Source organism: Anser brachyrhynchus (genome assembly GCF_964034855.1).
Source record: "Anser brachyrhynchus genome assembly, chromosome: 2".
Taxonomy (NCBI): domain Eukaryota; kingdom Metazoa; phylum Chordata; class Aves; order Anseriformes; family Anatidae; genus Anser; species Anser brachyrhynchus.
The window spans coordinates 25,191,245-25,218,214 of NC_137695.1; the positions used below are offsets into that span (position 1 = coordinate 25,191,245).

The 26,970-nt window shown below is 40.4% G+C and overlaps 3 protein-coding genes across 8 annotated transcripts in view; 1 reads left to right on the forward strand and 2 right to left on the reverse strand.

The window, feature by feature from the left end:
- Nucleotides 1–2,830: 2,830 nt before the first annotated feature.
- On the reverse strand, nt 2,831–24,770 carry KRIT1 (KRIT1 ankyrin repeat containing). Of its 3 annotated transcripts, none has more exons than XM_080582554.1 (18): nt 24,694–24,770; nt 23,131–23,202; nt 22,066–22,195; nt 21,459–21,618; nt 20,034–20,126; nt 19,024–19,153; nt 16,810–17,053; nt 16,393–16,508; nt 15,864–16,007; nt 14,660–14,816; nt 14,282–14,389; nt 12,451–12,607; nt 10,152–10,303; nt 9,334–9,500; nt 7,626–7,713; nt 5,704–5,910; nt 5,252–5,368; nt 2,831–4,581 (listed from the first exon to the last, which is right to left on the reverse strand). In XM_080582554.1, exons 3-18 carry the CDS (start codon nt 22,165–22,167, stop codon nt 4,513–4,515), a joined length of 2,211 nt encoding a protein of 736 aa, XP_080438680.1. In that variant the 5' UTR covers nt 22,168–22,195; nt 23,131–23,202; nt 24,694–24,770; the 3' UTR covers nt 2,831–4,512. The 3 variants fall into 3 exon arrangements, with proteins under 3 accessions (XP_080438680.1, XP_080438681.1, XP_080438682.1); XM_080582555.1 differs by having other exon boundaries at nt 24,638–24,754; XM_080582556.1 differs by lacking the exon at nt 24,694–24,770 and adding an exon at nt 24,229–24,250.
- On the reverse strand, nt 23,142–26,778 carry LOC308189455 (uncharacterized protein; the record flags this gene model as incomplete). Its single annotated transcript, XM_080579498.1, has 4 exons — nt 23,142–23,201; nt 24,815–25,528; nt 25,980–26,068; nt 26,746–26,778. 4 exons carry the CDS (start codon nt 26,776–26,778, stop codon nt 23,171–23,173), a joined length of 867 nt encoding a protein of 288 aa, XP_080435624.1. The 3' UTR covers nt 23,142–23,170.
- ANKIB1 (ankyrin repeat and IBR domain containing 1) overlaps nt 24,939–26,970 on the forward strand; it is a 95,683-nt gene continuing 93,651 nt past the window's right edge. Inside the window, exons 1-2 of one of the 4 annotated variants that reach the window (XM_080582548.1) lie at nt 24,940–25,268; nt 25,556–25,752. The gene's annotated coding sequence lies outside the window, so the exon portion shown is untranslated. Of the gene's footprint in view, nt 25,269–25,555; nt 25,753–26,970 lie in introns of all 4 variants that reach the window. The other 3 variants (XM_080582549.1, XM_080582547.1, XM_080582550.1) reach the window with 3 other exon arrangements.

The window sequence follows — 26,970 nt, forward strand, 5'->3', positions numbered from 1 at the left end:
AGTCTACACTTAAACATCAAACTGGTTTTAAAATCAAAATGGTTTTAAAATGATGAATATGCAATAATACCATTACTTTATTAAAATGCTTACATTGTAAATGTAACTTTTACTTTTAAGCTCCTTGACATCACGAACAAATAAGAAACATAATAGGCCTCGAGCAGAAAGAATTGCTTACCTAAATATGGATGTGGATTTAATGCATGTGTGATATATAAGTCTTGAAATCCACACCTACCTCATTAAATAAAAAAGCTGTTACTGAAATTGTTTTGATTCTGTTTCATAAGGCAGTCGTCACTACCACAGATACTTACTGCTACGTTAGACATAGTTCTGAACAGTTCTTCATTTTTCATGATAAACAACAGTGGATGAGATTGGGTTATTTCAGTCTGTAGGGACACACATTAACCCTAAAGTGTATTTTGAGAAACCTTCGACAAGGGTAAGATATGCAATACTCTGCTTTCCACACAGGGTCCTTGTGGTTCACCTGCACAGCACAGGATGTCCCCTGACAGCAGAGGCTCAGACACAGCTCAGCTGTGTCCACTCCACAGCTCTCTAGGGCTCTCCTTGCATGTTTGTCCTGCCTCAGACTGCTAATTACTGCTTTCGGCCTTCATTCTCCTGTTGGTGATGCACCACCACAAGCAGCATTTCTCCCCCTCACCTGACTGCCACCTGGCAAACCAAAGGCGCTCATCATCATCATCAGTCAGTCTCCTCCTCCCCCCTCACAGGCAGATCTGCACCATCCTGCTTTGGAAGCCTTCAGACATGAGTTCCTCCAACAGATTTACATTCTTCCCTCGTTCCTTTAACATGGGTCTTTCTGCTGAGGGGGTACACCTGTACAAAATTATAATAGCCTTACTCCGTGTTACTAAGAAGTTTTAAGGTCAAGAGGAACCTTTGCAAACCATGTACATCACCACGGCCGAGCCTGTATTTATTATTTTTTTTCAAGCAACAGCCCATTTTCTAAAGCATACCTGGCTGTAAGTGACAGGAGGGAATCCCTTGTCTTTTTAGCGTGACTTTTCCCGGAGGACGCGGGGGCTGCCTGAGGGGCTCCCCTCAGCACCGAGGCCTCCTCCCGCCCGAGCGCTGCCTTCCCCGCAGGGGCAGGAGCAGCCCTTGAACCCGAGCGGCTCCTCGGCCCGGCCCGGCCCGGCCCGGCCCTCCTTGTCCCAGCCCACCTCAGCCACCGCCGCACTGGGTCCAGCCCCGGTCCCGGTGCCGGTGCCGGCCGCCGCCGCTCCCCTCAGGGCTCCCGGCGGTTGCCGCGGCAACAACCGCGCCTCGCGCAGCGCTCCGAGGAGCCTTGTGCAGGCGGGCCGCGGGAGGGCGCTGAGGGAATGCTGGAGTCGTGGGGTCCGTGCAGTTAGAGGAGACCTCCCAGATATCTGGTCCAACCGTCCCCCTACCACCAATGTCACCCACTAAGCCGTGTCCCTAAGCACCACGTCCAGCCTTTCCTTGAACACCCCCAGGGACGGTGACTCCACCACCTCCCTGGGCAACCCGTCCCAACGCCTGACTGCTCTTGCTGAGAAGAAACGTCTCCTAACTTCCAACCTCAACCTCCCCTGACACAACTTGAGGCCATTCCCTCTAGTCGTATCTCTAGTTACCTGTGAGAAGAGGCCGACCCCCAGCTCCCCACACCTTCCTTTCAGGCAGTTGCAGAGAGCAATGAGGTCTCCCCTGAGCCTCCTCTTCTCCAGCCTAAACACCCCCAGTTCCCTCAGCCGCTCCTCACAGGACTTGTGTTCTGTAAGAAAGGCTGGAAATGGCGGCCGCTGCACTGGGAGACCACAGGGTGCTGCTCGCAGCCCCATGTCCCTCCTCACATGGTCTCAGGACAAAACAGGGGCTTGACCCATTAAGACAGGCCTTTAATTTAAGGCCGGGAACCATTCCATGGGTAATTTGAGGTTCGCAGCGATTCAGCCAACATCCAGTCATACACGTAAGGCTTCTGCACAGCAAAAGGCATCCTTGGCTAGACCTGGGCCAGTCCTATCTTGCAGTGAGGCCCACACTGAAAGGGGGGAAAAACCCAACGTGGCAGCGGGGTAGTCTAACGATTAATTATCCCACTTGGTAAAAATGTGCCTGTTTTTCATGGTTCAGATTTTCAACTACAATTGCATCTTACTCAGCCTCGCTGGAATATTCCATCAAGTCTTTGCTTTATTGACTATATGGTTATTGATTTAAAAATGCTTGTTAGAGAAACTGTCATAGATAACCTAAACCTTTGTAAGCAGGAGTTATTTAATTTTTAGACTCACCGTTCTTGCAGCTCTTTTTCCATTTTTTGTTTGGTATGATCCAAGGACCGTTACTAGCAGTCTGTCTCTACAACATCAGATTTCTCTCCGCTCCTGTTTCACATTTCCCAGTTCTAGACAAAAGGACAGCACTTGCCTTCCTTGTCACAGCAACCCGGTGACAACTGCTCTGTACCCAGCTGCCAGAAGCCTACCTGGACAGCATGGCTGGGGTCTCAGTCCTCAAAAACTTCCTCAGTATGTAGCATCTGCAGCGTTTGGGTTTGCCAGGACTAAGAGTTTCCAGTTTTTCCAATCAATGCCCAAGTTGTATCCAAGGTGCACAGCAAGGTGCTTTGTGTGCCTTAATTTGTAGTCACCATGGAACCCTTCCTGTGATCCTATCTCATGATCACCCTACAAAACTTGCAAAGGTAAGCCTGTTTAAAAAAAAAAATGTTTTGTAAAGTAATAGGACTTGCTTGGTGAGACATTTGATGGTACTTCCATGCTGGTAGCAATAATATAAAACCAACAAAGCTGACTTGTTGTAAACAATTTATTAAGTAGTAATAAATAAGAATCTTAGCAGAAAGAACTATACAGCATTAAGGCATATTAATACTGTTGTTAAATATGTGACTGTAACACACATCTTAACATTCTTCCTCTAGTTTTGTAACAAAGTGCTGTGTATGGAAAAGTACTTCTGATACCAGTGCCCCGTGATAGCAAGGACGCACTATGACGGACCTAACTGTTGCATTATTTACCTTAAATAAAAGATAACCATCCATGAAGATTTACTGTTCTTTATGACAGTGAAGTTTCAGTTTTAAAGCATAGCTTTCTAAGAAGATAACAAATGAAGTCTCCTGTTCACTTTTTTTTAAGATGTTAATTTCTTAAAATGTACTTACTAGTAGTAAGGTACTAGTAAAGGCATTATAAAACAACACAGTTCCTAACACTTGTTTTAATCTTCACTTTAAAAAACAACAAAAAAAGCCACTTGTCTGTAAGTTACTTTACAAAATATTGCACACTGTTTTAGCATGCAGTTTACATGGAAGAAATAGTCAAGTGCACTTAAAACCCCAAAATGCAACTAGGATTTTTAAAGATGTGTAATGAATACTATTTTAAGGTACAACGACATGTTTCAGACTCCATAGCATTCAACCTTACACTTAGGACCCAACATGTTAAGACCCAGTCCTAACTCTGCAAAGAGCAAGAATGCTTATAAACTGTATTGTTGCATTATAAAACTGTAACTGTTACATAAAGTATATTCATTCCTGCATCCTGCACTCCTTGTGGTTTCAAGAAACTGAAATAAGTAATGAGTAGGAGAATGAGTTTAACAGAAATAACTCAGTACATCCTATATGAGCTTTTGTTACTGCATATGTATTGCAATCCAGGGTAAGATTTATTAAACTTTCTGAAGACTTCTGAATAAGATTTATAAATCTGTATCTCCCTCTCCTTCACATACAAAATTTTATATTGCACAGCAAAAGTAAAAATCCAGTTTTCCTATAACAAGCATGCTAAACATTTAATATGGCTTTTGTAGATTCAAAGTATTTCCCTTTTGACATCCTCATGCAGTATTTTAGAATAAATTTGACTACAAAGTATGAGAAAGAGTAAAAATAAAGCCAGCTATAACATTTGTCAGAAACCAAATAAAAAATAAAGAGTTTATCAAAAGTAGTTGGTCAAAGGATTCTAGGCATACTTATCAACAGTATTTTAAAAATAAAGTTTGTCTACAAATACTAAAACATATACAACCTCCTTGATGTTCCACAGAAAGACAGGAAAGGTAAATAGGTTAACTGAGACTTGCTTAATGGCACCAGCAGTCCCATAATCCTCTGGGAACAAAAGTTCCCAGATTCATTCTCGTCCAACAATCAAGAATCAAGAATGATTCTTTATTCACTCTCGTCTGACCAAAATTCACATTTTTCTAGCTTTATTGGTTTACCTCAAGCTCTACAATAGCTTATATGCAAAACAAAAATATTTATAAAAATAATAGATATGTTGTATAGTTTTTTAAAAAAATAAACCATGCAGCTTCTGTACAAAGTTAAAAAAACAACTGTACAAATTGACTTTTCTATTGTGTAAAACTCATGTACATGGAAGTCTTCTGTTAGGATGAGAATTGTTTTTTTGCTTAGCCATAAGATGCTGTTTCATAATTTTTCCATCATTCATTTCTTTCACTTGGCATTAACTGGCCATTTAATTTCATCAGAAGTTTTACGACGAGACCTGCCTGTACAAGGGCATACAATTAAATTCTAATCAGCATTTCAGATCAATGACACAAACAATACAAATATATGGCAAATGTAAGTATATAAAAATGTTAGAAATTACATCATTTTAGAAAAAAAATGAAAAACAAGAACTAAGTTTTCCTCATAAATCAGAAAGTATTTTTCAAAACATTAAATCACTTCATCTCCTCTATCCATTCTTAAGAATCAAAAGGCAACTACTGTCAAAGTACACATGACACTCAAAGCTGTAGTTCTGTTGCAACACATTTTAACATGACATATTATCACTAATACTATCCAATCCCAAACTCCACTAGTTTTGATAGAAAAGTTACCAGCTCTAAGTCCGTGATTCTTGTCATATTTGAAATTGTCCTTGGAGTCTAAGAGATTGGGTGCATGCAACAAACACTTTCCATTATAAAAATTCTAGTCCCTAATAACTGCAGATGTATTTTTACATATTTTGAACCCTAAAGGTTTCATATGCTAGGAAAACAAGCAAATATTCTGAAATGTTAACAAGAGTTCTCATTTGAAAATCATTTTTGTGGGGACTTGGTTGGAGCTTCTTTTATACAGGACAAGCGTAGGCAATCTCAAAAGAGAAGTCTAGGAAAAATAATTTAACATACATAGAGGATGAAAAATGACAATGCTTACCTGTTTGGTATGCACAATAAAGCTCATTTTGTTTTCCAGACTGTGTATTTGAAAACATGTATCTCCATCTCCTAACTGCCACATAAAGCAACCATACTTTAGGCTGAGGAGTAAAGCCTACAATGAAATGCAGTAAACCGTCACTCAGAAAATACCCTCCATACTTACAAACTGAATTTTCCTTACTTTTCCTTACTTGAGATAGGATTCTACCTAAGTGAAACAGTATGTTCCATTATCTAGTTGTAGCTTATAAAGTAGTCAAGTGGAAAAATACGAGGCTTTCTATTAGTAGTGCCTTTTGAAGACTTCAGAATCTTGGAAACGTTCACAGTCAAGTCAGATGTGAAAAGAGACTAGTAAAAAATAGTAGAAAGTAGCAAGTAGCACAGAGAATTTAAGAGAACAGAATTAAACTTAGCAGCTTTTATTGGCAGATCACTTAAGCTGACCTTTGTTTCCATGTTGAGGAGATGCAGCCCTTTCACATTGACTCCTACGTACACTTTGATGACTTTATGGCTACTTGAACTTGCTTTGGTGAATATCTGCCCTGTGAAAAAAGCTGCTCCGTAAGTAGGAATTTCCCAGCAATTCTGCAAAAACATGCGCTGAAGGTGATGCATCTCTTTGCTTACACCTTCACTGGTGCTGAGGTTCTAGAAATAGAAGAACAATGGCAATCAACAAGTCTTCCCAAATAATTGTGATTATTTGAAGAAAATCCAGTTTAGTGGAATTCCCACTAAACTAGTATTCCCAAAGTGCTTTCCCAGCAACCATTCTCCTGCACCTAAATTAAACCCTGGAGTCACAGAAAGGCTCAGATGCCAAAACAGACTGAGGCAGAAAGCAGGTGCCTGTATGAGCATCAAAAAATCTTAACCACAGACGCCTGAGCACTGCAGGTCCCCACAATTTTCCCTCTTTCAGAAGTACATTGGACTTGTCAGGCGCTAAATACGTAAAATCCAAAAAACCCTAAGCATTCCTCATTTGAGGGTTCCAAGGCATGTTCAGATGAGCAAGTACCTCCCCCAACACAGTGTGGATTTTCTGTTTTTTAAACAAAAGAAGGCACAGCTTTGTTTTCTTCAGCAGAGCCCTCACTCAGAGTGAGACATGCTCCTGCTGTTTCCTTCCTCTTCAGAAATGTGAAACAGTTACAACAAAGGGTTGCTAGAATGCGCTCCCACCTCAGAATATACTGGTGTAAAGCACCCTAAATAGAAAAAGGGGAAATAGCTTTGTGAGTTCTGAAACTAAAAAACATTTCTGAAACAAAAATTTGTCTGGGCCACACATGAGAAGGCACAGGGCCAAGACGGAACACAAGTCTTTAGCAACTAGGGGGCCATAATTGTGGGTGTGGTGGGTGGCACCAACCTCTTTGGTTCCACACCCTGCATTACTGTTTATCTGAATTCTACACAGCTATTTTTAAAATGTAAAATACGTGAATATCTTTGGAGCAAAGATTGCAGCTCCTTTCCCCTTCTCTTGCACCCAAAAATAATGGCCAAAGAACAGAAGCCTAGAAAGCTGTGCTCACTCTACGTATTATCTGATAAAAGAAAGAGCAGAGAATACTCTGCTGTGCCCTCTTCTATACCACAGGCTTAGAAAAACCATCATCACCCCCTTCTTCATCTGTATTATAAAGACAAGGAATGATCTGCTGGTTTCTGACAGAAAAGGTGTCGGCACCAGGAGAAAGTTTATGATTGAGTAACCTCATCTCAAAGGAAGTGTGGCAAGCCCTGAAAACATTCCCTGTGTGCCTCTGCAGTTTCCTGTCAGCTACTGGAAGTGATGCATGTCAGCTGGTACAATTCTCCCTGTCACACCTCACTTCCACAATTTGTTATGAAGTTCTCTAACTTAATTTTCAGGTGTGTCTGACCCAGTTTGGAATTCACAGCCCGAAGTTAGATGTCTTCTACAGAAGTAGCCCAAGTCCACATTTAAAAGTTTTGCTAAATGAACTACCCTAGTCGGTGCAGTTTGTGAACCAGTACCACTAACGTCCCTAACATACAAGTTACATTGGCACAAAGGAGTTTATGGATCTGTCACTGCAAGAAGATGTGAAAATACAAATCAGCGTAGATTTTCTACATGTCCACCGCAATTGGCAACATCCCCCAATGGAAAGATAACACTGAGGGGAAATGAACAGATGACAAAATTATATTTACTTTTAAGAAACAACACAGCTGTAACTGTACAAGAAATAGTTTTCCAACAACCCATACTAAAAATTCAGAACATACACGTTTCCAGCTTTATATACAAGAATTTTTGTCCATTAACTGACAATCAGTCAAATATATGTTTAAGACAGGATTTTCAAGAATTTTGCTATTTGACCTACCTTGTATTCATGAAGTATCCTGTTTGTCCAATGAGGAGCTTTACTCTTCAGTTTAGTGATTGGCACTATGGATTTAAGATTTTCTTCACTACAAGAAAAACAAAGCAGAAAAAAGTTTTCCTTCACTAAACAAAGTAAGGATTCAGAACAACGTCTGCCAGCTTGCATCTTCAAGCCACATACACAGAGCTAGACAGTCAGCTCCCACTCTACCTTGCCTCATCAGGCAGGAAGCTATCCTGAAATCGAAGCTAGGGCTTCCTAAAATGAAGTGCAATTCTCAGTTAATGGCAATGCAGCTGACAGAGCTTTGTGTTAGCCGCTCTGTGTCACGCATTATGGACATGGCAGGGGCAGGAAATGCTAGCAGCAGAACACGACTCTTACTTGATTACAGACCAGTTTGGTGGTTTCCAGTTTGGTAGCCAAAATTATATAGGGACAGTCGCTGAAACCAGAAAAATCACATAACTTGGTAAGGATGACAGCTTATAGGCACTCTTCCCTTCAGTGCTGTGGTCAGTACCAACAGTAGCTAGGCCTGTTCATCTCCACATGAAAATTAAATAGCTTCACTCTCGTATTATGAGCTATCTATAGAAAGTTCTGTTTTAAAAAGAGGCAATAAACACTAAAAGGAAGGCGTAAAAGCCTGGTTGGCTTTTATGCACTATTAATATAGGTTGCATCCCTTTTACACTATATTTGTCCATAACTGCACCACCAAACAGAAACTCCGCACAGGACAATGTATCCAGGTCACTGCTGGTTTTCTGCTCAGTGAGCTCCTTACTCTGTACAGGTACAGCCCCTATACCTAACAGAAGGCAGAGAAAGGAACGTGCAAGTGAGGCAGTACAGCCGGCCCTTTCAGAGGCAGCTCACACTTGCATCAGTATAACTGCAGCAAAAAAATGCACCTGATTTACTGATGGTGGAGTACATAACCAAGAAAAGCAAGCCAACACAGCTCAGCTGCTGCTGTGAATGAGAAGAGATAAGTATAGTAACCTCCCAGGACAGCACAGCTGCTGTTATATGAATGAGCTGGGGTGGAGATGGTGGGGGGTGGAGTGAAGGTTCACACAGCAGAGGAGCGAAATCCTGATGTGCTCAGGTACCACTGGAGGAATGTACGTGGGAGGAAAAAAAAAACATCCCAGAAGAGCTCAGCCACAGCTCCACAGTCAAGTGAAAAGAAGGGGAGAGAAAAGCACCATCTGGCAGAGCCTTGCTGACCAATCTGGTGTAGCATTTCACATGCAAACATGAATAGAAATAACTCTCTCCATGGTCTCTCCACCCCCCTCCAAAAGAGGGAGGAAAGCCAGTCCCAGAACTTGGTCGATCTGGACATAGTAAGGAATTCCTTCCGCACAGTCCAGTCTCCATCCTGTCAAAACCCTTCACCGCATGAATACTGCTATACATTTTCATATTACTGTATCTCAGCTCAGACTTGCAGAATACAGAACCTCCATCCTTCTGCCTGGGACTGCAATAAGTAAAATTAGCGTGTTTTTCAGACACCACGTCTAACTTCTGTTAATGCTACGAGGGTTATGTGGTCACTCTGAACTAGAGCTCAGTGATGGAGAAGAATAATAAATAATGCTATACCTAAAATTTGAGAGTTTCATAATAAGTGGAACTATCTAAAATATGTCATTGAAAAACAAAATTTGAAGTTTTAAATGCACATACTTACTTCAGAAAGCCCTGTTTATGTTTCTTGCTCTCATAATTTCCATAGACTATTTGTAGGAGCAGACTTGCCAGTGTGATCAGCTTGGCATCAGGTGATGTATAGAAACCTTTCAGTAAATTGTATCTGGCTTCATCAAAAAGAATAAGAATAGCCAATGGATCCTCAATCTGTTTAAAAAAAAAGTGGTTTCTTGGTAAAACAAAATGAGCTTAGAAACAATAAATAAATTTCTCACTGATTCAGAAATAGAACACAAAGGTGTGATCCTGCTTGAAATGTGCCTTTTAGTAATGCTTTGTAATGGTAAAAATGGCAATTATTTTCATTGACTTAATTCAAGACTTCACTGATCTAACGCATTTACAAATTAAAGGTGACTCGCATACCATGCCCAATCAAAAGGTTCACAGAAATACTGATACGTATCCTCCTCCCCTGCCCTCCCCCAATCCATTTTGAATATATTTGAATAATCCCACTGAAATTGACCAATTAAATATTGGATAGAACACAATATGAGGAAAAGAAAGAAAACAGGGCAGGTTATTATTATGTGCATGACAAACAGAGACTGGGGCACATGGACTTACAATAAACCAAACAGTTAAGAAGGTGAGAAATTCAGAGACAGTCTGAGTGAATGTTGAGCAGGCATAGGACAGAACTTGAAGACAAACTCTTACAGAAAACGGAAGGAGAGGAGAGATCTGGTTTAAGTAAGTATGGAAATTACTACAGTCACTGAACACACTGAGTGTTGATGTTCGAGGTGTCCTGATTCAGGCCATGGTATCATGCTATCACTTCTATGTGCAGACCTTTTTTTCTATTTCCAGTGGAAGTCTCACATCCCTTCTCAGGAAAAGCTGTGAAGTTTCCCTCTGAGGATCCAGATTTGTCAGTTCAGTGAATATTTCAGGCCAGTCTCGAATATGCTGCAAAGGCTTGTGATATGGCTTCAGTTGGAGGCCTAGAAAATACCAGGTTTTTGTTTATAAATAAACAAAACCAATAACTCAGCATATACATATATGGATGATTAAATGCTGTGCCAAAAACAGAGTATCTGAAACTGAGGACTCAATAACAGTTTTTCCATGCTTTCTAAACTGCTATATATAAAAGGCTTTGAAAATACAGATTTATTGACAAAACTCTTGGCGTATACTTAATAAAAGCACTAATGATGAACCTTTGTTATTTTCAGCTTCCCAAGAGTGAACTTGTATTTAAAAACCTAATGGAATACCAAGATGGACCATAAAACCACAAGTAAAGGGAATCCAGAAAGCAAGCAGACGTATTAAATAAATCACAATAATTATTATGGGACAAAGTCCAAAAGTCTGATTTTGACGGAAAAATACAGATACAGCTTATCTTTCAAACATACTTGCTATTTTCAGAGATATAATCCATAAACCTTTCACTACAGACATTCTTTTTTTAAATCTGTGAAATATCAGGCTACAATAATTCAAATTTACATGTTCTCTCATCTGTATCAGATATGAGAAATAAATGCAGAGCTTCCAGCTACAGTCCTTCTATATACAGGAGTCCATACCTTCAGCTGTGCTCATTCACTTGTCCTGCCTGTCTTTGTGATTACTGTTTGGCTGTTTTCTAGTAGCGAGGAACCAGAACTGTATTTGTTTTATCGTCACTGCCCTAACTTCTACGTTGTGACATTTTACATTATATGTAAAAATTCAAAGGACCTATTATAGTGGAACATGTTTTCACTGAGGATAATCTATTCACTCAACTTATCCCCCCTACATACAAACACAGAAAAACATTATCCTTCCTATATAGAAAGAGACTATGTGGTCTTTACAATTGCATGCAACAAACTGCAAGAAATATATTTTTAAAACTTGTCATTAGTTGTTTAAAGGATTATATATCAGAAGCTGATTCATTTTCAAACTTAGGCTAAATACCTACAGAATTACTTCTTTGTAAACAAACAATGTATCAGCAAACATTTCCCCTCAAATGCAAGGGTAGTACTTCTATGATTTAAGTAAAACATGATATACATGCTTAGAAAAGGCAGCAAGACTTAAATACTCAAACACTTCTTCCCTGTCTACAGCAGAGGGACTGGACTAGATGATCTTTAACGGTCCCTTCCAACCCAAACCATTCTCTGATTCTATGATCCTTTCTGTTCCAGGTATTACATTCAAATGCGGGTTACAGTAGCCAGACTGCATACAACTACAAGGCTTATAGATTTTTAAAAAAGTAACAATGCAACAGTGCTAAAGCAGTAGAATAATGACATCAATAAATATAAGTTTGAACACAAGGCTTCTGTATTAACAGTACCGTCAACACAGTATCCCACTGGACCTGAACTGTGTTTTGTAAATACCGTTATAACGTGTCTCACAGCTATATTGTTGCAGCAGTACGGTTTTCCATGTTTTCTAATAAAATACAATCACAGTCATTGACTTTTTTTGTAGTTCTATTCATCTTTGGCCTTGTATCTCAAACTACAACTATAATATGCTTTTTATTAGATTGGTAGAAAGAACTACATGCATCCAATTTCATAAACTCCAGGAAGAAAAATACCGCTAACACAGGGATAAGTTAGCAGCATGGACTACAACAGCAAAGGTGCCATATAAGAGAAAGGCAATCTGGAATGGGCTCATCTTCTGAGATGAAATACATTTTAGGTGCCACAGTGACAGAGTCAGACCTACTGGAGATAGCCAAAATGGTGGGTAAAATGAAGAAGTTCTCTGTAGCTCTGAAAGCATGGTTTGGAGACATCGGGCTGTAAAGGCTAGGAGCTGATCTACTGCAGGAAAGCTTAAGCAGAGGAAACAGAAAATTTTGTCTCACTCCTTAAGCAAAATATATAAAGAATGACACCTGTAAGGATCACAGAGTCTCCAGCAGGGGCAAAGCATGTTAACAGACAGCCTAGATATAAATTAATCCCTAAACACGTTTTTTAAGAAACTGATACAGAGTATTACAAAACTGTCAGAGACCATGTTTCCTATTTTCTTAAGAAAATACTCATTTTTTTTTAAAGGCAAACAAAAAACCTATGATAAACTCTCAAGTATAACTAACTTCCTTGTCACTTACTGAGGTTCTCAGAACAGATCCAGATAGTGAAGTATTGCTGAGTTTCTTGAGACAAACGCATCCCTTCCATTATCTGCTGTACAGTGGTATTGTTTCCGTGTTTCAGCTCAACAGAGCGGTATGACCCATCCATACGATAAATCCGCGCCTTTTCATACTACATAAACAAACAACATTATGTTTAATTCTTTAACATAAACTTGTAAAAATTACTTCTGTCGGTGCTTGACACTGTTGAGAAAAATCACACTACACAACTTCTTCATATTTTTGTTTAAGAAAACTGTGTTTCATGTCCCATGAAACTTCTTATAATGTGTTTTTTTTACCACAGTAACTACAAGATAGGTTCTACTGATATTTTGAGGAGTTCGCTTCTGTTTAACTCGAAGGCAAGCAAGAACTTCAAGTTTGGGCTCGAACTCTTACAGGAAAAGGGATTTGAGCTCAACCGCCTAAGCATATCTTGAGATGACTACCTCACTATTACCAGCAGGATATGAATTATTCTCACCAATTGTCTAATCCAAAAAACATTAATTTTTCAGGAGGAAAGCACTATCCTTTACACAGACCCCAGCACAATAAGAATACAATCTCACTAAGATCTTTTAGCCCTTCAATAATTTTACTAAAAATAAATCATTTTCCCCTTTCAGAATTGCTATAGCTTTCAATGATTTATGTGTGGGCGCAGTGTGCTTTCTGAGAGACTTAAACTTATATCAGGTGCTTAAAGCATATTGATATATATACACACACAAGTCATACCAAGTAATGAAACATCTTGTATTCATCTCTCCAACAAGTTCAGTGTTTCAGCTTCTTGGATAAAATGTTGCAAGATTTTGCTATTTCCCCTCCTCGAATCTATTCAGTCCTCAAGAACTGAGACATAAATCCTAAAAACTTACTCAAGAAGATTAATGCCTTTGAAAATGACAAATGACTGAAAACGAGGCCAGAATGTAAAGCATCAGTCTATTCTGACTGCAATAGATACTATGAATCCTATTGCAGTAATTTTTGTGTTTTAATTGTAATGTATTAATTCAATAGCAGTAAGGGATGACACAGTATCACCTACTATGCTCTGAAATCCCGAAATCTACTAAAAATGTGTGCATTAGTCTTTCAGAGTCATTAGACACACAGTTCCCACTTGATCAACTATATAATAACACCCTTAGAATAAAGGTGGTCAATTCATTAATTATTTTGGACGTAAACTTTCACTCATCTAGAGTGAAATGAAGTTACCTTAAAACATCTTCAAAAATTTTCAAGAGGTTTACTGTCACCTACTTACAGAGATAAAAATTAAATCTCAAGTCAAAGGAAAGAAACAAGTGCTGTTAAATCATTTGGCTAACTCTAAATCTACTTTAGGTTGACAGGAATTGCATTGTAAATTTTATTTACTCTCCCAGCTAGAACTCCATTGACTGCTGAGGAAGCCTGCACTGACTAAGCAATGTAAAGCCTATTTTGTAAAAGTCTACATTTAAGCAGCTGAGTGTCCCTGTTTATCAGCACATAAGTTGATAAGGCATAAAGGAAAATAATGGTTGTATCATCAAAAGTAGACATGGGATCAATAGTTGATGTGATGCTCCTACAAATAAATGAAATAATCACATTTAAAGTCTTACAAGCCATAAATATTCACAGAAGAAATTAAAGAGGCAAAATGCTAGTTTGTCAATATTTACGCTAACAATCTAAGTATACTGCATGTTTCCAGTAACGGCTACAAGTGGGCCTAGCTCTTCCACAAGCCTATGTGTAAATTAAATATAAACTTTAAACTATTTAGAAAATAAATGCATACAGGTTTATTTATGGCTTCCTTCAGCAGTTTTGCAGTTTCTTCCCATTCATTTTGTTTGTTCTCTTCACAGACGTTCAGTGGAGACCTTCCTTGTTGATCAGTAATGTGCTACAAACAAGCAGAAACATGAAAATACTTTGTTTTGACTGGAGATGAGTAAACACATATTTTCAAGATTATCAAGATCCTCGATCCTAGGGTTTAACATTTAATTGATATAGAATGGGAAAAGCAGAACTGATGAAAAATATTTAACCATTTTTTTTTTTGCAATCTCTCAGTGGGATCACACATTGTGATCTGGACACAAAGTATTTCACATGCACAACCTAGAAAGGGGATGTTAAACTGCTATTTCTGTACACAAACAGAACTTACTCTGTCAATTTCTGGATGATTCAGTAAAATTTGTACTATTTCCGCATGTCCACCTCCAGCAGCAAAATGCAGAGGAGAGCTAAGCTGGCCATTCAAAAGGTTTGGATTGCATTTCCCTTTCTCCAACAGCATCCGAGTGGCTTCAACTTTTCCATACCTGCAGACAGATTAAAAACAGAACAGACACAAGTGTAAACAACAATCTTTTTCGGATACTCCTAAATATGAAAAAGTACATTGCTGTGCTCAGGAGTTTAACTCTGCAATGACACCAAAGACAGGGGAACATTAATAAATTTGTGGAAACTAGCATCAGTTCTACACTTATTTGGTACAGTCTAGTAACTGTTTATTGGATTCATTACAGACACACCCAACCTTGCTTTAAATGAAATTTGGGTAGCTGTAGCAATGCAGTCACGCCAAAAACAGGGCTCAGCCTTGCCCGCAAAAAAATCTTTGTGAGAATCACATTAAAGCTTCTGACTGTCATGCAGATGTCTCCTGAGAACACCTAAACCTCACACTGGTAATTGGTAAATCTGGTGTATGCTGTTCATGTAAATTTTCTGAGAAACACTAAAAGTCAAATAAGGTTTTTGTTTGTTTTCAAACAACCAAGCTTGATATTCATGTTCTTCAGGTCATCAGACACTATTGTAAATACAGAAGACTAACTTGCCTAAAGACAAAACAAAAGCATTTGTACAATAACTGACAAAAGCTTTGAAGGAATTATAGACTAAAATCATCACAGAATTACAGAATCAGACAAGTTAGCATCTGGAGATCACCTAAGTCAGCTTCCTGCTCAAAGCATGACCATCACCAACACTTGCTATTGCTGTATAAAACTACTTGCAGCATTTAACCAGTAAAGACTGCAAAAGTTACCGCACTAAACCAGACCCAGCAATTAAAACAGGTGCTTCAGGACAGATATAGGAACAATAGATGAGTGTTTGATGATATGGTATCCATACCTGGTCTCTGAAACCATTCAGATAGCAATTATCTCCAAACCTGAAGCAGTATTTCTCTTCAAAAGGTTAACACTAATATTTATTAGAGTCAACTATAAAAATCTAGGTGTTTTTTTTTCTCATTTTTGAGTCTGCATGATGAATTACACGGATACTTAGTGCTGAAGAATTGTTACAGCAAGAATGCACTTCATTTGCAAAAATACATTGAACTGACTCACCAGCATGCATAGTGGATAGGTGCCCAGTGGTCACTGTCTAACTGATTAACAGAAAACTTCTTATCCAGAAGGTGGCTTAGTAAATCAGAATCGCCTTCACAAGCACTGCGATGAAGAGGGAAATCATCTACCCACTGGTGTTCCCTATTAAATTAAAGGGAAAGCAGAAGGAAAACACAGTTCAGTAATATTTCAATGACTAACTCAGGACAAACTTCAGACCTACAGCTCATGCAGCTAAAATGTGTCAGTATTTGTACAACTAGTATTTTAGTCATGCAGTAGCCAAGCCGCAGCTGTATTCATTATGCTAAGAAATGCTTCCCTAATGTTTGCAATTTAAAACTTCCTTGACCCATCCTTTAATTGTTGTGTTTCAGTACTTAGAGACTTCAAATAGATTTTTTTAAATTGGCGTTTGTACAGTGAAGCCTTAAAGAGAACATCATTCTGACTGAGTCTACCAAGTACTACTGTAATTTAATAAAGCAAAATTATCTATTAAAGAAAAAGAAATGTAAGGTAATACTTGTCCTCTGTGACACTGCTCATGCTACGTTGCCACTTTTCTCTTTTAGGAATCTGAATTTTTGAATAGTCTGGGGCTCCAAGGCCAAAGTATGGATTTATTACCACTTTGTCGACCTGTGAAGACATAATTTAAACACAACTGAAAAAAAAAAAAAAGTCTTACTGAAATTTGGTTAAACAATCCCCCATCCAACCCAAGTATTCTCCTGGAACCAAATTTATGATAGTGACATTTTATAACTAAAGAGACTCATGTTCAAGCGTGTGGATTTTAAAACCTATTTGGCAGTAAGTGTGCAACAAAGAAATCTGATCATCTTAAAACATAACGCATGCTCATATAAAATAATTGAATGAGCTGAAAATGAAAATGTACATATGTTTCACAAATATAAAATGAAAATACCATACTTACCCTATTGGTATATTGAAGGTCAGACCCAAACAAGGGATTATAGATACACATATCCGCTTTCTCCAATGCCAACATTTTACTCTTTATTTCCAAGGCAGTATAACCCATGTGTAATGAGCTCTCTGTTTGACCAGGTTCTATAGCATAGGCAGGGTTTATTACGTTTGTTTTAATTCTCTCAAGAGGAGATGGTCTGAATAAAGCTGGGATGGAATGAGACTGGGTATGCCGTTCATCCAGCCACCTGCAGAAGAGAATGAGCAAGTAATTCATTTTCAGGTAGAAAAGAAATATTTTGGTCATGCCTGCCCATTATCTTGTTTGATTAGGGGTTGTATGTATGATAACCACATATTAAAAAAAAAATAATAATTATAATGTGCACAGAATTTTATCGCACTAAATTACTCCCCCCAAATTATTTTTTTAATAGAATATAGTTAAGCAAACGTGTTTGCTCAAACACGTTTCCGGCAGATGCAACCTCTCAAAGAAAAGGAAATTAAGATCTACAGTAAAGGTAGCAAAGGTTATAGCCAAAACACTTAACCACACCAACAAGTTATCGTTTCATTTACTTTCAGTTCACCAGTGTTACTACTCTCAGCATACTCATTTTGAAACTTAAAGCAATTTGTTTAAAGTGTGAGCTGAAGTTTCACTATGTACGCAGACTTAAGCTTCCTTTGGTAGCTTAGAAACTGCTAATTCTCCTTCATGTAGGGTACCACCTGCTTTTTCACATAGCTTTGCTGAAGATTATTCTGTTTTAAGTGGACTCCTTCTGACAATATAGAAGTGCTTTGGGGCCATGTGGAACAGGACACATTTTAAATAAAGGTCTAAAGTCAGGTTTGCATTTACGTTTCCACACATTCTTTCTCAAAATCTTGAAATAAACTCATACTTCGCTAGAATACAATAAATTCTTTCTAATGACTTATCCCAGAAATGTAGAAGAAATACACGCTTTGGAATGAAAGATCCACTGACAGGATCATTTGGTCTTGCCTGTCCCAGAACCATGTCTAAGAATGTGGCTTGCATTTCAGGGCACACTCTTAAGCCTGGATTTTTAAGTCCCAGATCCAATCTATCATGTGCTGCAAAAGCTATGTTCCTTTCACTTACTCACAGTCCTGCTGCAAGGAAGGACTTAAAAATTGTGGTCATTGGACTCTAAACACCCTCTTGACTATCTGAGGGTATTTTCAGGTAATTTCAGTTGATAGATTAATTTGAAAGGTTCAAACTACCATATTAAAGTGTTATTTCAGACTACCTCCATAGAGAATAATCAATATAAACTCTTTTCTATTATACTTCTGAAGTTCCTCTAACAGCTGTAAGGCTGGTGACGCATTTTAAGCAGAGCTTAGAATCTGAAGGCATAAATTAACAAATAAATATAAAATCTGGCATAATGGTATACACAGAAATACTAATGAACTGCACAAAAACTACACACAGAACCTTGCCAGGCAGTAACCTGTAATTATTATTATTATTATTATTTTTTTGCATCAGCCAAGAGCTTCACCTAACTTTATTTATGTGTGGCACAAAAAGGTGCTCATAGACATGATGTTTTCCTATTTCCTATTAAAGGCCTTATTAACCTACAGCTCAAAAGACTTACTTCTGCAAATAAGCTCATACATAAGTATGTCTGGTATTTCTTTGTTACGGGTACATTAAATGTAAAAAAAACTGCTCACATGTTCAAGTTTCAAACTCCTATAAATCTGGCTAAACGACTAATCACCTTTCTGAAACTTAATTCACTACTGCAAATAAACTTGTATAGCTGGGAGAGATGCACTTCAGTGTTTCTAAAGGCAAATCTAAATGATATAAAATTAATAAGATATTTCCACTGCAGTCTTGCAAATACTTATTGATAACATTTATGTCATTTATAGAAGATTAAATATTAGTATTTTATGCGATTTTATAAAACATTCATTGTAAGCAAGGACTTCCAAGAAGCCACTTGATTTAAACAAGCACACTGTTTCTCAGTTTACAAAAACATTTTGAAAAAGATTTAGAAATCTGTTGTCATGGTTTTAGATTCTGATAAACATGAAGAAAGCAACCTGATATAACTATGATTTTCTTTTTATTCACAAGAATGATGTAAAAATTATTTGCGACATCTCCAAATTTTCTTCTCTTCTATTTTACTGTACTTTTAATTATGGCATTTCTTACTTGTCCAAGGCAATTAACATTCTTGCAGTAAGTGTAGCAAAGTGGGTGCTGGATTCACTGCAGACCCTCATGATGTCTTGTAAACAGTAGAACACGGGACATCCCGGACTGTATGCATATTTTGTATTATCTGAAAAGGAAACATACTCTGAAGACTCAAAGAAAACAATCTTGTTTTCCCTTCTGCACCCTTTGTAGTTACATGTTCCCAACCAGCTGAGAGTAGCTGAACTTTTCCCATACAATAATCGATAGAAATTACATACAATCCTTACATAACAATTTACAACTCAACAGACTAGCCTTAAAAACCTTAACGTGTTCAGTTACTACACCATCACTGTGATCATCTTCATTACATTAATATTAAATGTATGCTGTTGCCAGAAAAAAAGAATAGGCCTTAGGAACTGAAGAAGTATTTGATGCTATTGGTAACTCCATAATGGTATTTATTTATTTGATAGTTTTTATCCTTAAGGCCTATCACAAAAACAAAAAAGGAGTTTCACCAAAGGCACACAGACACTTATTTCAGGCTTGTTTTTAAAAACTTTCCCGACAAGCAGTTTACTTAGCCTTCTAAAGAACTTCTTCACCATTCCACATCAAACAAGACTGCTTACAGAATTCACTAAGCATTCTTCTCTGAGTAAACACCACTGAACTGAATAGTCTGGATGTCTTATTTGCAATTGCATTCAGCAAGTTTAAAGGAGATGATTACAGTTCAAAACATATGCATTAAGTGAACAAATACAGCTTAAATCCATAAGTGAAAGTGTGCTATAGTTACAGAAATAAATGCAATCCATTAAAAACACGTTCTTCCCATGCCTTCATGCAACATTTTCAAGTTTTAAAGTGTTCAGACAGAGGTTTCCATGCAAACCTAGCTTTTTAATGTTTAAATACAAAACAGACATACAGTGTATTCATAAGAATTCTTAAATCCTCAGCTGAACTTCTACTAAAACAAATGCAACTTCAGAAATTATGTTTAGCGTTACCTTTCACGACGGTTGGAACGATGTAAAGTGATGCCTCCTGGCCTGTCTTCTCTCCATCAAGAGGAAACTTCTTCATTAACACTACACGCTTCCCTAGTACAGTATTAAAAAACAAACAAAACCCAATTCATTGATCAAGAAAACAAAACAATCCAGAGTTGGCCAACAGCATGCTTACCAGACCCATCCTTCCTAATTTCTAGGAAGAAAAAATCACTTATTATTAGCTATAATCTAAAGCAAGGTTAGAAAATCTAAATAAATACACAAAACAAAGAACATAGATATGTATATACTCATTAGCCTGAAAAATGACAGACTGTACACCTTGTTTCACAGTAACTTTTCTATGCCTTTAATTATTCAGGTAGCATTCAGCCCCTTAACCACTTATCTTTAAGTTAAATAAGATTCCTTCTGAAATGGGAAAGCGCAGCTGCATGCAATATTTCAGGTTAGCATGATTCATGCAGTGGTAGGACAGTATTTTCTGTGTTATCCTCCCTTCCGCCCTTACAGAATCTAGCATTTTGTTTGCTCTTCTGACCGCAGTTGCATATTTTAGCAGAGGCTACACTGAACTGTGCATATTAATGCATGGTTCCTGAATCAATTAAAAACTCTCCAAACTATGTAAAAAATGGAGAGTTTTTGCTTTTGCTAGGCATCCCTCAACGTGTATTAATGCTCTTAAGTTATTTCATGTTTCCTGCTTCACTACCTTTGTTAAGTCCATCCAACTCCACCTATTGCCACCTACACCATTTCACCGTGCAACCAGTTTTTCCAAACTGTTAGCACTATATTTATTGTCTTGTCTGCACTGACAACCTTCCCAGTGTAACCTTACTTACAAAACAGAGATGAGGTACACAGCGAAAAAAAAAAAAAGTGCTTTAGTCAGTATAGTTTATACCAACCTGGAAATTAAATAAGCTGACTAAACCAATTTTTGTCAGCACAAATGCAAGGTCACTTGCTGGACCAGCTATGTCACAGTAATAAAAACGAAAACGTACCAATCAAATTATAATCGTAACTGATACGGTTATGCCACGTTTTTTCACGTAGATATTGGATCTCTTATACAATGCTGGCATCAGATCAGACCAAGGTTAAAAAAGCTACTTCAATCTGCTTTGCCAGAAGTTTAGCCATAAATCTCAATTTGAGGTGAAGTAGTAGAACAAACAGGCAAAGTTTCACTTAAGAATCTTTTAGTAAGCATTTTATGGACTTGGAAGGTAACGGGAGACAATGGTAAATGAAAGGTTTTAGCTGTGCAGTGGTTTTTGACGTAACTCAAAACGTACCTTCTTTTTTTTTTTTTTAATTTCACGCTCTTGTATGACCTCCCTGCATCCATTTAAATTTTAAACTATTTTATAGAGCTATCAACAATAAATCAGAGTAAAATATTTTTACCTTTAATACCCTGATTGGCTGGTGATATTGGTTTGGTGGCTTCTAATACGTAATCCAAGATGCTCTGGGTTATCTCAGTGCTTCCCTGCAGTTTAGTTTCCAGCAAAACTTTCTTTCTTTTTTTCTTTTGACCTTCAATGGGAACTTCGAGCAGCAAAATCTTTCAAACAAAAGGGGTTTAAGCACAACTTACACAAGTATACAACAACTGGGTGTTTTTTGTTTGTTTGTTTGTTTGTTTTAGATTTATCACATCACAGTAAAAGCACTAACCAAATTCATTAATATTGAATCTGGTGGAGCAGGATAGTGAAGTCAGAATGACCTCCAAAACAATAAGGTTAAAGATAAAAAGACAAGGCTGCTCCCTTGTACTAAGCAGCCCACAGGGTAAAAGGCCCTGATGTGAAATGAAAGACAAGGAAATTACACAACCGTAAAGTGCTCAAATCGTCTAATGACGGTGCGACACACAGTAGGTATGTGACATGCACGTATGTTATTTAAGCAATCTTACTGTCAGATTTTCTTTCCTGCTGTATTATTAAGTATTTATTATTACACATTATTTTTAAATGTTAATAAAGAAAAAATCTTAAAGTTTTACTTCATAGGATTTAGCTCGATATTCCCGAGAGTTCAGGCTAGCAGTATTTTTTGGACGAATCACAGCAACATATGCATCTCCAATGTTTTCTGGGTTTCCCATCTCTCCTCCTGCTTTTTTAATCTTATCCCTGGAAATAATGAATAAACAGGAAGTAAAGATTCAGTTGATATTAAAAACAAATCCAACAGCACACTAAACACCAGTATGCAACGATTATGTCCACTGATTCTTTGTGTTATTAATTTATTATTCGTTTTCTCTTTAGCTGGAGAAATACCAATGGTTACTATACTTCTGCTTACTGTTCATGAAATAATATCAAAGACAAAAATAAGAGAATGGGGAAAATCTTACATTACATAGATTTTATATGAATAATCTTGTTCTCTAAACCACATTTACAGTAAACATTTTTCCAATTTGTAAATAACTCTTCACATTTTGCAAGCCAGACATAAGGCCAAAGAATTTTAGGACACTGAAAACGAAAAACATTTTAAAGTTACAAGCGTGGTAATTCACAAAAGATGCTGTCACAAAGTACTGTATTTCTATCAGTTACACAGGGATTTCAGGAAAAACCCTTGAACCCTTTCCTTTTATCTCTCCCAATATGAAGTAAAATAGTCTTGACTACAGTCCAAGTAACAGAGCTGATAAAAATAAGCTATAATATGGATTTTTTTTCCTTTAGCAGGATTGTAAACTGAGCCACAATCCATTCAAACACAGCTTCTTGAAGCAATACGTCTTCAGTTTTAGCAAAAAGTGAACAGAGGTCTCAAATTTGATTTAATACAAAATTTTGCTTATGCATCAATTCAACCTAAAGTGACAACTCTTGTAATTACAAAATCTTACAAAAATGACTGGGAAAGCCTCTTAGGGCTAACAAAATCACTTCATAGATTAGATTCAAGAGAGCCTGTCATGTCTGGCCATGAGCACTTTTCAGATGATCATTTTCTTAATTTGCATGTGAACCTCCTTTCAGTCCACATGCTATTTGCAGATTAATCTTTTCACAAAGATTTTTAACATTACTGTTTATATCTTCTTCACCTTTTCTAGGAGAAACAGAGGTCTTCAGATTCCCATGCCTTTAGTCCAATATTTCTGCTGGGATCAGACTACCTGAAAATATATTGAAAACATACATAAACAACAGCACACACACTTTCACCTTCAGTTAAGACAACTGCATTAGTTTGCTGATGTTACGGTGGCACTTGAGTTTATCGGGAAAGAAGTACTAAATACGGATTGGCATTGCAGTAGCTTCCAGAAACATCAAATAAGCAATGCACTAACCCATGAGATTTAAAGGAACAAGAAACACACATCCCTTGCAGGCAGCTGGGCAAGGCATGGTGTCTGGGTGTCCTTACATGCACTGGAGTACATTGGGTTTGGGTCATAAGCGTGGGGAGAGGGAACCTGTGTGGCCCTGGCTGGGCCACCCAGGTGGGCTGGTGTGTGGGCAACAGGCGGATTTGCTCGCAAGGAGGCTGCTCTGAGCTCAATCCAGAGTGAGGACAATGATTTTGGGAAACGAATAGCTCTGAGAGCTGCCACGTGACTTCAGAAAACAAAAACAGAGGGTGAAGATGGAGGATATGACAACAGAAACTTTCAGAAGACACCACCAGTGACTCGATCCTAACCAGACCCTGACGGCTGTAATGCATACGCGTCCCAGCAGATGTGGGCTCTGAAGAACATGCTCCGACCAGACCCCTCCAGGGCTGCTGGCCCTTCCCCACTCCCTCACACCCCCGCTGAAGTGTGCTTCACTCATCTGACCTCCCAAAGGAAGAGGCCCGATGTGCACCCCTGAGGTGGTTTCTACCAAGCTGCAGAGAGGTGACTGAAGCTGCACTTCCTCTCCCACATGAATCACAGAATCATTAAGATTGGCAAAGACCTCCAAGATCATCTGGTCCAACCATCCCCCTACCACCAATGTCACTAAACCACGTCCCTAAGCACCACGTCCAGCCTTTCCTTGAACACCCCCAGGGACGGTGACTCCACCACCTCCCTGGGCAACCCGTCCCAATGCCTGACTGCTCTTGCTGAGAAGAAACGTCTCCTAACTTCCAACCTCAACCTCCCCTGACACAACTTGAGGCCATTTCCTCTAGTCCTATCACTAGTTACCTGTGAGAAGAGGCCGACCCCCAGCTCCCCACACCTTCCTTTCAGGCAGTTGTAGAGAGCAATGAGGTCTCCCCCGAGCCTCCTCTTCTCCAGACTAAGCAACCCAAGTTCCCTCAGCCGCCCCTCACAGGACTTGTGTCCCAGGCCCCTCACCAGCAGTTGGGCACGAAGCAGCACACGACATGACCGCTCCTGCTCCGGGCAGCACCCTCCCTTTCCCTCCCCTCCCCTCAGCACCCCGGGCTCTGTGGCAGGGCTGTGCCCCCGCCTTCCTCCGGGCCGGCAGCCCCGCGCCCCGCTCCCGCCCTCGGCCTCCTCCGCCCGGCTCCCGGGCAGCGCCCCACGGCCGGGGCCGCCCCAAACTTCCCAGCTCCTCCCCGGCCGAGCCCCGGGCCCCTCCAGAGACCACCCCGAAGCGGGGATCCCTCGGGGGGACCCCTGGGCCCCGCTCGCTCCCTCCCTTGCCTCCCTCGGTGCCGCCGGCGGCCGCCTCCCCCGGCGCATCCTCGCTGGGTGCCGCAGACGCGCCCCGCCGCGCTCCGCCCCGGCTCCTCCCCGCTCCTCCTTCCCTTCCTTCCCTCCCTTCCCTTCCCCGGCCCGGTGGATCCGCTTCCCGTCGGAGCCCCGCGGGCCCCGGCCGCCCATGAGTTTCCGGGTCGGCGGCCTGAAGGGCTGCTGCTGCTGCTGCCGCCGCCGGGCGTCGGCCGCGGGCGGAGAGAGAAGGAGGGGAGGAGGAGTAGAAGGAGGAGGAGGAGGAGGGCGGCCGGGAGCATGAGGTGCTGCTGCCGCCGGGCGGGGAGCCGCTGAGCCGGAGGCCCCGGTAGCGCCGCCGAACAAAGGGGAGCGAGGCGGCGGCACCCGCACCCGCAGCGCCCTGCCCGCGCCGAGGGAGCCCGGCCGATCCCGGAGCCCCGGAGGGCGCCGTAGACCGGAGCGCGGAAAGGGGGCGACGAGGGCGAGAGAGCGGCGGCCGCCGAGCAAATGGAGGCGCTGGGCGGCGGCCGCCGGGAAGGGCCGGGGGGAGCCGCCGCGAGCAGCCGGTGAGTGCCCCGCGGCGCCCGGCAGGGCTCGGGGGGCGAGGCGAGGCACAGCCCGGAGCTCACCCCCCCCCGCATCCCGGGGGGGGTCCCTCGGGGTCCGGCGGGGAGGCAGCGCCGGCGTGCGGAGGGGAACGGGCGGCCGGGGGCCGGGCGGGGGCCGCCCGAGGTGGCCCCGGCCCCGCGGTGGGCGCTGCCCCGCTGCCAGCCGCCGGGACCGGCCGCGAGCAGCCTCCCCTCGGCGAAAGCTCGAGGTCTCGTGTCTTAATTTCACTTTGTTTTATTTCCAGAAAAAGAAACCTAAGCGTTGATACGGTAGCTGCTTTATGTGAGTAGCAGGGTCGCTCTGTGAGGCGCGTCTGAGCGCGTGCTGGCGATCCGGTGGCTGTGAAACGTGAGGAACCTGGGTGATGGGTGACAGCTCAGCCCGGCGCGGGGCTGGAGGCTGAGCGGCGCGCTGAGGCGTCGCGGAGCCGGGCTCTGCGAGGTGAGGCACTCGCGCTGCCTCTTCGGCAGTTTGCACGGCCCCTGCCTTCGTTACTGAGCGGTGCTGAGTTTTGGTTGTGGACGCAGCATCCGTAGACGTGCCCTAACTTCTTTCGCTTTGTAGAGAGAGAGACGGCTTCCGAGGGAGCTATTAGCTGCAGCGCCTAGCAGTAACAAGAGGCTGAAAGGCTGAAGTCTTTCCTGCCCGTATGTCTGCTTTATCCTTACTTCCATCTCTGTAATTTTAAAATGTGAAGCGTAGCGTGTTCATTTCTCTTCAATTTCTTTTCGGTACGCAGGAAAGTACTCTTCTTCCCCTAAAAGAAAAAGGGGTTATTCATACAGAAAGTGACAGCGTTTTTCAACTTCTAACATGTGGCTTGTGTACTTGAGGTATGCACAGAAGTGAAATTGTAGAATTTATTACAGGATTTTAAAAAAAAGTCTTTTTTTTTAATGGATGTAGAAAGTGTGAGCGGCTGTTCTTGCGAATAAGAGACCAAATTACCGAAGAGGCTTCTGGAAACTTTAATTCCAGGACTTGGTGATCTTATGCTCAAGCAATTCGCACTTCAACAAATTTAGTTTAGCCTTTAATAAAATACTTCTTTCTTTGTTGTATTATTCCTGAGCAAAAATACTACTAGAAAGCAAGTAATAAGCTAAATAATGTTGGTGATGCTCTCTCTTTGTATATGCATCAGTAGAATATTAGGAATGAAAGTAATTTGAAAAAGAGAAAAAAAAGTGGAATGATTTATAGTGAGTTTAATCAGTAGCCAAAAGAGAAAAATTAAGCAAGATATAAGTAAGATCTACACAGCCCTTTTTCTCATTCTTACATGTGGTTTGCCGCATACATCTAGCCAGGACGAGGTATGTACTTATATAATTGTCTGGTGAGGCTTACTGGAAGAACGTGGAGCTTCCAAGATGGACGTATGTATTGCGTGCAAGTTTACTTCTGTTTGTCAGATATTTCTGTCAGGATTACCTGCTCCCGAAAGTTAAAGGAAACAACTACCATGCCTGCTGCACCAGTCAGCTTTGGTTCAGTGGAACAACTTTTTAAAATGGTTTTAGACAATGTTGTCAAGTCTCACTTACGTGAGAGCTTGTTAACACTACGGCTGATTTAATGTGTCCTGAGCAGTTTCTCACCCGTCAGGCCATGACACCTCTGCTGTGATTGATTAGCACTGAATTAATTTTTGTTGTT

Bases quoted from the DNA above. Each gene is read 5' to 3' on its own strand.
- KRIT1 (XM_080582554.1), bottom strand. From the start codon at position 22,167: ATGGGAAACCCAGAAAACATTGGAGATGCATATGTTGCTGTGATTCGT. The intron at 16,509-16,809 runs GTAAGTATGGTA...ATGTCTTCACAG, and splicing joins ACCTTCAATATACCAATAGG to GTCGACAAAGTGGTAATAAA. The intron at 5,369-5,703 runs GTCAGCTTAAGT...ATTTCATTGTAG, and splicing joins TCCTCAACATGGAAACAAAG to GCTTTACTCCTCAGCCTAAA.